The sequence below is a fragment of the Gymnodraco acuticeps genome, unplaced genomic scaffold (assembly GCF_902827175.1).
Source record: "Gymnodraco acuticeps unplaced genomic scaffold, fGymAcu1.1, whole genome shotgun sequence".
Classification (NCBI taxonomy): Eukaryota; Metazoa; Chordata; class Actinopteri; order Perciformes; family Bathydraconidae; genus Gymnodraco; species Gymnodraco acuticeps.
Genome location: NW_022990178.1, coordinates 317,795 through 326,868, shown reverse-complemented (window position 1 = coordinate 326,868; position 9,074 = coordinate 317,795). Strand labels below are relative to the sequence as shown.

General features: G+C 38.6%; 1 protein-coding gene across 1 annotated transcript in view; it reads left to right on the top strand.

The window, feature by feature from the left end:
• Window positions 1-8,173: 8,173 nt before the first annotated feature.
• Window positions 8,174-9,074, top strand: part of LOC117547211 (rho guanine nucleotide exchange factor 18-like) — a gene marked incomplete in the record, with an annotated part of 70,433 nt that continues 69,532 nt past the window's right edge. The window contains 1 exon segment of the mRNA XM_034217783.1: window positions 8,174-8,249. Coding sequence (XP_034073674.1) covers window positions 8,174-8,249 — 76 coding nt within the window.

Here is a 9,074-nt window from a genome sequence, read left to right as displayed (position 1 = left end):
CTCAGTGCACATAGGTGGTCCCCAGAATGCTGTGTGTAGTCCTGCAGGATACCTCTTTTATTAATGTCATTTATTGCCGATGAATATGCTGATGTATTAATTTTTTTTTGGGATATGTTGTGTAAACATTATGTTGAGACATCGGTGCAGACAGCAGGTGTATATGTGTGTATGTACAGTCCAAAAAAACAACAACAACCCACAGAGATCGCTTCATCCCTCACACTGGATCCAAATGTGCCATTATCTTTATGTATCACATATATCGACATAATGAACACACACACACACAGAAATACATATTGTACAGGATCAAAAATGTGCCATGACTAAATGAACGCTTGACAATTTATTTTTTCTATGTTTTCAAAGGAGAGCCAAGTAGTGACATGTACAGAAAATGTTGCAATGATATGAAAATAAAAATCTTGCTGTGTGTAAATTATTCAACAATTAACTGTTTATATTAAAATTATGAATAAAATTATTGGAGAATATGTGTTTTTTTCACGCTTTTTGACTCTTGCAACGTAGCTTGAAAAATCTAATTTGTTTATTTTTTACTACTCATTTATTGACTTGGTTTGTCCATACATGTGCTTAAATAAACAAACTAATTTCTTTACAGGCAGTTTAAGTAAAACAAAACAAAGAAATATGCCTACATTAAAAAGCATTATTTTGTATGTAAAAGTAGAACAAATTGAGTGATTTATTTCCATTTTAAGCCACTTAATTCTCTAACTGCGCTATAGATACTCATATTGTGAATATGTTATGTATACCTTAAAAACAATGTTGTTAACATCTCCACCTATACCACATACACTATTACGATGATGTTCATTTGAATGATTATGTAATAATAATGCAAATTATATGAGATAAAAATAAATCAATTAGTTATTTACACCCAAATCTTCAAGTACAAGTTGCTGATAATATATTTGCCTGCATTACTTAAGCAAAAAAAAAATGTGTAGCACTACACAGAAGGTTGGAGACCTGCTTCTCTCCATTGACGGCTGCTCCATCTCCCCGTCCACTGAAGCAACCTGGGGGTCATCTTGGACACCATCCTCTCTTTCCAGGCGCACATAAAATCTGTTACCAAATCCGCCTTCTACCATCTCAAAAACATTGCCAGACTCCGGCCTTCACTCTCTGACTCTGTGGCAGAAACACTTGTACACGCCTTCATCACATCCCGTCTGGACTACTGCAATGGAGTCCTGTCCGGGGTTCCCAGCAAAACCCTGGACAGGCTCCAATACGTTCAGAACTCTGCCGCCAGGCTTCTCACCCGCACCAAGCCATGGCAACATATCACCCCCACCCTCATCCACCTACATTGGCTGCCGGTCAAGTCCCGAATTCAATACAAAACACTCCTCCTCACGTACAAGTCCCTCCATACCCTCACCCCTCAGTACTTATCGGACCTCCTCCATCCCTACACCCCTTCTCGGAGTCTGCGGTCCTCAGACACGACCTGCTCTCCATCCCCCGCTCTCGCCTCCGAACTGTTGGTGACAGGGCGTTCAGTGTTGTGGCCCCCACCCTCTGGAATGCACTTCCTGCCGAGATCCGTAATGCTGCCTCCCTGGACATCTTCAAATCATCATTAAAAACACACCTGTTCACCCTGGCCTTCGGGCCCGAGCCCTTTCTTGGTCCCCCGGCTTCCGTTAGTTTTTGTTTGCCCTTTGATTGTCTGTTTGTTTTGTTTGTCCACCATGTACAGCGACCTTGGGTCCCTTAAAGGCGCTATATAAATATAATTTATTGTTATTATTATTACTAAAGTGTAAATAAATAAATATCCTGCATTAAAAATTGTAAAAAGTATATGCATCTCTTGTATCGTCTCTTGCACTTAATATGTGCTATAGTTTACTGCCATGTGGTAAATGCTTGTGTGTGCTGCTCTTGCTCTTTTGCATATCATGTATTTATGTTTTGCCATGTTTACAAATGTCATGTTCTTAAATGTTGTATGTCAGGGACTACGGATGGAAATAGCTCAAAGCTAAAATCCGGCATATTTACACTTGAAGCATTATTTGTCTAAAGTGTTCATTAATGTGCATTGTCCCTATTCAAATAAATGATTAAATGAAATACAAGGAAATTAAAAATATGCCTAAAGTAACAAATTACCAAAAGTGCTCGTTAATGCTACATGTTTTAAAATCCTATATTAAATAACTGGATTAGCATGACATGATAAAATGTTACTTATTTTAGTAACTTCATATTTTGTTGCTGACTTTGTTAACCTAAAAATGTATGTCAATATTTTTATTTAATAGCTAATGTACTGTATATTTCATATTAACACATATTCTCAATCTGTTAAATTGTCAGATGAAAGTAGTGGAGTAAAATGGATATTAGTCTCTAAAATGTTGTGGCGGTGAAGTGTATGGTATGGTAGCATAAAATAAAAATACTCAAGTAACGTACTTTCAAATTCTACTTAAGTGCAGTACTTGAGTAAATGTACTTCATTATTTTTGCACCACTGATGCGCGTTTCCTACTGTAATCTGTGTTCATTCCTATGGTTCATTCACACCCTATAGCAGTGGTTCTCAAAGTGGGGGGCGCAGAGGCATGACAGGAGAGACCAGGAGGAAAAATGGTTATTTAAAAAAAGAAAAAAAAGAAATCATAATTAAAAAAATTATTGATTCGAAAATAATATGATACAGTACAGCACTATTACGTCTGGGTCTCTGTGTTTCATTAAAGCTTCCGGTGCTAGCAAGCGCTAATGGATATAAGGAGTTTTTTCAACAACAAGGTGGAAGAGAGTCCTCTCCTGTCAGACTGAGAGGCTCAGTGAGCTAAAGGACTCTCAGTGTTATCTCAGGGTCTCAAACGTTTTGGTCACCATTAATGTAAACAATTATTTCCGAGGCACACGTTTATATGATCATTATAGTTATACAAAAACAAGAGAATAAATGAAAAACAGGTATGAAATACTATATGACAGTAAAAAAAGAATAACGTTTAAAAGGGGAGTGATTTGTAAAATATCCATAAATAAAAAGTAAATCTGTTTACAGTTCTGTTTCATCTGGGTGTTGAGAGATGTATCCATAGATCTCTTCATGTTGCTCTCAAAGTGCACCAGATTGATGCTTTTAACTTCAATATTTAAAAATAAATCTTCCCGGGGGAGCTTGCCCCCGGACCCCCCTATGTGAGGTCCACACACCACCTGTAGAAATAGCACTTTACCCCTGCTTACACCTACCTATATGCCGTGAGCTGATTATCGTGCCTTCATTGTAACAGTCGCGGGTACATTGTGTATTTGCGTGGGGAGTGTTGCAGTAGAAAATTCCACTGTAGCGACCGGTACATTAATGGGAAACCCTAAATGTTTAAGCACCCTCTATGAAACGTCAAGCTACCCCACAGCCTGACTATTTGTGTTGGGGGGGCCCGACTTTTTTTTTTTTTTTCAAAGGGGGGGCCTGACAGAAAAAGTTTGAGAACCACTGCTATACAGTCAGATCTCACAGTAAAGATGGCGGTGGAGCACGATGAAAGTGATGAAACCACTGCAAACTACTTCCTCCTCACACCGTCTATCAGAGCTCTGCAGCAACACGCAGCTGCACAACATGAAGATACACAACACAGGAACACACATGAAGAACACACACCAAGAAGTTCTTGGTGTGTGTTCTTGGCAAGAACACACATCAAGAACACACACCAGACAAGGAGGTCATCATGAGATACTGCAGGGTGGCATTGAAGCATGCATGTATAAAGTTTACTGTTGATTGATTGATTGATTGATTGATTGATTGATTGATTGATTGATTGATTGAAAAGTTTATTAACAGCTTGTATATTGGGTACAGTACAGTACAGCTCAAAACATACAATTGTTAAGGGGATGCAGACCAGAGAAAGACTTTCGTCTTGTTTACATCAGGGTCCCCCATTTCCAATTCATCATGTCATTTAAGACATATAAGACATATTTGACATACAGATGGCTTATTTACAATTTACATACAGGTGGTTTTTTACATACAGATTGCTTATTTACAATTTTCATTTTAGATTTCGTTCTAATACATCCTAACCGGACATTTAAGACCTGCCAAGTCTACAGATTTACAGTTAGTAACAGAGTCTAAAATGCGAGTATATACATAGATGGGGGGGGGGAAGCTGTCCATTGTACGCAGTGGCGTTTTTATATGTACAAAAGTGGTGGGGCACAAAAAACTCAGATGTCTATAAGCTTCTGCAGTGAGGTTCATGGCTGGTGAGGCACTGCCACTGACTCTTCAGGTTTACAAATATTATATTTTGACCTAAATCAAAATATAATATTATTTTCAAAAGCTTTTTTTGTCTGATGCTTCAATTCATTTTAAACAGACAGTTCAACAGATGGATACCCAAACAATTTAATTTAATTATTCAAATATTGAATTGTTCTCTCTTAGTAAGATCCCATTTTCAATAAAATTGCAGTCTTACCTTGACTTGAAGATTAAGTCCATTTGCCTATCCTTCTGGACAAAATCTCTATTACTTTTTTGTAAAAGTCCTCCTTATGTTCTTGTAGTTTCAAAAGTCTATCATAAATCTAATCTAATCAATAGATTTATGATTCGAAAATTATAAAAGTAGGGTAGATATGTGGATATTATCCGGCTGAACAAAACGTGCATTTATCTAACAGGTTTGTTTCCCACAGACCTTATTTGGAGCTATTTTCTAAAATCCTATGGAGAAATCTCATTGCTTTTTTGTCGAGGGAAGCCATGCGCAGCTTACTTCCGGGTTTTAGGACGCCTCACTGCAGCTCTCTCGTCACCTCTTCACACACCACACTTTTCGCGGCACACGTACTTACAGCCAATCAGCTCTGAATGATGTGAGATGACGTATGGTGGGGATGGCAGCTCAATGCCCCTATGGTCATTATTTTTTTGCCACACACATTAAATAGGAAAATATTCTGAGCATGCGCAGTGTAGTTTTTACAGTCACCGTTCACTTAGACATAGAGAGGGAGGGGCAGGATCGGGTTTTGTCCCACATGGCTCAAACAGCTCAATAGGCACACACTGTAGACACTAATTAGAAGAACACAGACTAAAACAGCAATGTACAGACGAATCAGATGATTAAACATGATCTTAAAATATATTTTATATATTTTTTCATTTATTTTTTTCATTTTGTTGTAATCATTATTTGTAATACTTTCTACTGACACGAGGTGGGGCTGTGCCCCACCTGCCCCTAATGACCAGTCGCCACTGACAATTTGTACGACAGGTTGAGATTTGTACCATTACCGGGGCCAGTTTTGCAATGCTCTCCCCCGAAGGTGCTCTTTAAGAGAGGTTTTGAAGGTAAGTATAGTTTTACTTTCCTTTACAGTTGTGGGAAGAGCGTTCCACCTTGATGTGGCATAATTGCGAAACGTGTATTCCCCCTTTTTTGTGCCAAATCTGGGTTTCACATGATTTGTGGAGCTCCCTCTGGTGTTATGATCATGGTATTCCTTGGCCTTTGGGAAGAATTTTGACATGTACATGGGTACCTGTTAAGTCTGTAAGGCAAATAAATATGGTTAATTTGGAACTGGTAACATTTGCAGAGGTGAAAGAATGGTTCATATCCTTTACTTAAAGGTAGGGTAGGTAAGAATGGAGAAACCAGCTCGAGTGCGCTAGAATTTGAAAGTACGCAGCCGAAAAAAATCTGCCCCTTTCTTCAGACTTCCTTCCAGAGCCCCTCCTCCAACACACACTAACGCGCACATGACCAATGAGGGCACGAGATGAGTTTGTGCACAGATGGAAGGCTGACAGGCAGGTAGGCCATCCAGTTACTTTAGCCGGGCCGGCTCAGATGATTGGTCGTGCTTTTTACAGCGCCACAGCTTCCACAGAGGACATTTTTTTAATGTATTTTTTGTCAAATCATTTAATTTATTCATTGCTATCGGGATGTTAAGAGCATTCCGTGGAATATAACAACAAGTGTTTCTGAAGTGAATTACCTACCCCACCTTTAAGTAAAAGAAGATGTATGCAGTTTTAAAATATTCCATTACAACTGAAAGTTCTGAATCTAAAATGTTACTTAAGCAGAAATACAGAAATATTCAGTCAAATCTACTTAAAGTCTAAAAGTGAAAGTACACATTATGCACAATGGCTATTTGTATCACAAAAAATACATGTAGGTTCACATTTAACTGGATCCTTAAATAAAGTAAATGCTTATTCTTGCACAAATACCCATTTGGAGATCCATTAACTATATCCAAATGTAATCAACTATTTTCAAATATAGTTTGGCAATGGGTTAGGATAACAGTACAAAGTATGTAAAAAGTAGCTAGTAACTATGAGTTTTAAATATATGTAGAGCAGTCAGAAACACAATATTTTCCTCCAAAATGTAGTGGATTTGAAGTTTATCTTAGCATAAAAAAGAAATACTCGAGTCAGTATGACACGATAATGCTTTGATGCAACTGTATGCCATACTACTATTGACACATTTGAAAGCAGCAGCAGCGGTGTGTGAAACTGCAGCGCGTCATTTGCAGAAAGAGGAAGCGAGGTTAACTCCTGCGGCTCTGCAGTCAGTGTGAGGCCGACGTTCACACACTCAGAGAGCTTTATACACTTTCAACCACCTTTCCTCCTCTCTGCACGTTTACAAGACTGCCACCTGCCACCATCAACACATGTAAGTAGAATTTAAGTAGCTTTTTTTGAGTTTTCTGCACTCAAAGGGCCGTTTCTGTCCTATTGTTTGAAATGTGAGGTGTTTCTGCAGCAGAGTTCTGTGTGAGAGCATTTCTGTGTGTAGCCTCCTCCTCTGTCTGTGGGAAAGTAAGAAGACTTTTCCTCTTGATGTGCAGTGAGCTGAGTTTGACAGTCATGCGTAGTTACACTTGCACACATTAAGAAGCACGATTGCAACAATTGTCAGGCTGTAGAAGCTGAGATACTCTCCTCTCTCTTCTGTATTATCCTCTATTGTTACATATATATTTGTAACCTCACTTGTTTTTCTTGTTCTCGTGGATGTGGTGCTGCTTGCCGCTATGACTCAGAATAAAAAATCAGCCTACATGTGTCATTGTTCTTTACTTTTATTGTGTATACTTCCTTCCTCTTTTTTATTTCGGCCCTATTTCCCTGAAACAATGAAGTCCTAAAGCTGGTGAAAAACAGTAAACATTAAGGCATTTAATTACAATTTAAATACACTTAACGACATCTCTACTCACACCGTAAACATTTCTCTCTGCTCTCCTCTTTGGTCTCTTGTCGTCCGATGTGTGGACTCAAGTGTCACATTCGATGAGTTGAGACTCTACTTGATACACAAGACTTGCAACTAGACTTGGACTTTAACACCAATGACTTGTGTCTTCACTTCAGCATTTTGACCTAAAATACTAGTTTATTTGATTTAAAAAGTATGGCATATAAATAATACAATTGCATCTACCATTAACGCTACTCACTTCCAGCATGTCACAACTTAATTCCCCACTTTGTTTGTGTGACTTAAATTACAGACAGATACACATTCTAAGAATGGGAAACGTACCATTTTCAGACTTTTGACTTGCCCTTGTGGATAATGGACTTGACTTGAGACTCGGGATTTAGGTTTTAGGACATTATTGACTTGGGAATTGCCTTGGAATTTGACCTGGGACTTGTCACTCTTGACTTTGGGACTTGACTTGGGACTGGCCAGTCTTGACTTGGAACGTATTAGGCTTGACTTGGAAATTGACTTTGGATTTGACTTTGAACTTGTCTTACTGTACTTTGGACTTGATTTGGAACTTGTCAGTCTTGACTTGGGGATTGAATTGGGGCTTGACTGAGGACTTGCCTGTCTTGACTCGGGAAACGAAACACCATCACTCCTCCTTTTCTCTTCCCTCTGTCACGTCTTTATTCATTTGCTGTGCTGCTCTTTGTTCTGTCTCTCGGGAGGTAATCCCCAACCAGACGCTCCTTACTGCTTCCCTTGGACTCTCCCTCTCTCCTCCTCCCTCCCTCCTCCTCCTCCCTCCCCTCCCCTCCTCTCGCTGGGTGCTCCATGTGAGGAGCTCCAGTTCCTGCTGGCCTCCCCACTGCGCTGCTCGTATGGCGGACTCTCCTCTCAACCACTCCTGGCCCTCCTTCTCCAAACTCTGGATGAAGAGATGGTCCTTCAAGAGAGGTAGTGCTTTATATTCAGATTACTCCTCGTGTTTTGGAGAGGAAATATTGAGTCGAAAAGACAGGTAGTGGAGGAAGTGGTCTGGATGCAATCTTTTTATCTGCTGTTGTCTAACAGTTTTTATCTGATTTGGGGCTTGTGGTAAACAATGGCTGCTGTGAAAGTATAGTTAGTCATTTCAAAGCCTGGTGCATTCTTTAAGCAGTGGCAGAAGAAGTTATCTTGCACTACTGAACTGTAAAAATACTCATCTAGTAAAAGTACGAATTTCAAAATCTTACCTAAGCAAAAGTACCAAAGTTTGGCATCAACTTATACACAAGTATCTTAAAGAAAATCAGAATCATATTTTTATAAATTACTAGGTTATTGATGCTTAAATGTGTCTATCACTGCTAGTAAAGGTGGTGATAATTGTAATTTCTTTGTACACTGCTGCTGGACATCTCAACCTTTTTTTAAATTTATTTATTTTATTTATTCTACTAAAATCATACAAAAACGTATAATTCACACAAATGAACAAAATTAGTAGAAGCGGGAGGGCTGAAGCATAGCTAACCTCAATTTGATGTCAATTTGTTCATTTATTAGTTCATTTATATTCTGTATAAGCAAGTTGTCTGAATCTATAAATAACTAAGCTGTCAGATAAATAGTATTAGCTTTCAAAATGCAATTATATTCCATTCCTGTGTAAAAGATGTGAAAATGCACAAATGTACTCATGTATCTCTAAAAAACATGTTTTATTGTGCATTGCAGAATGATCATTTTTGTACCACTGTAACATCTAAAGCTTAAATCCAGTGTTTTTTAAAGTAC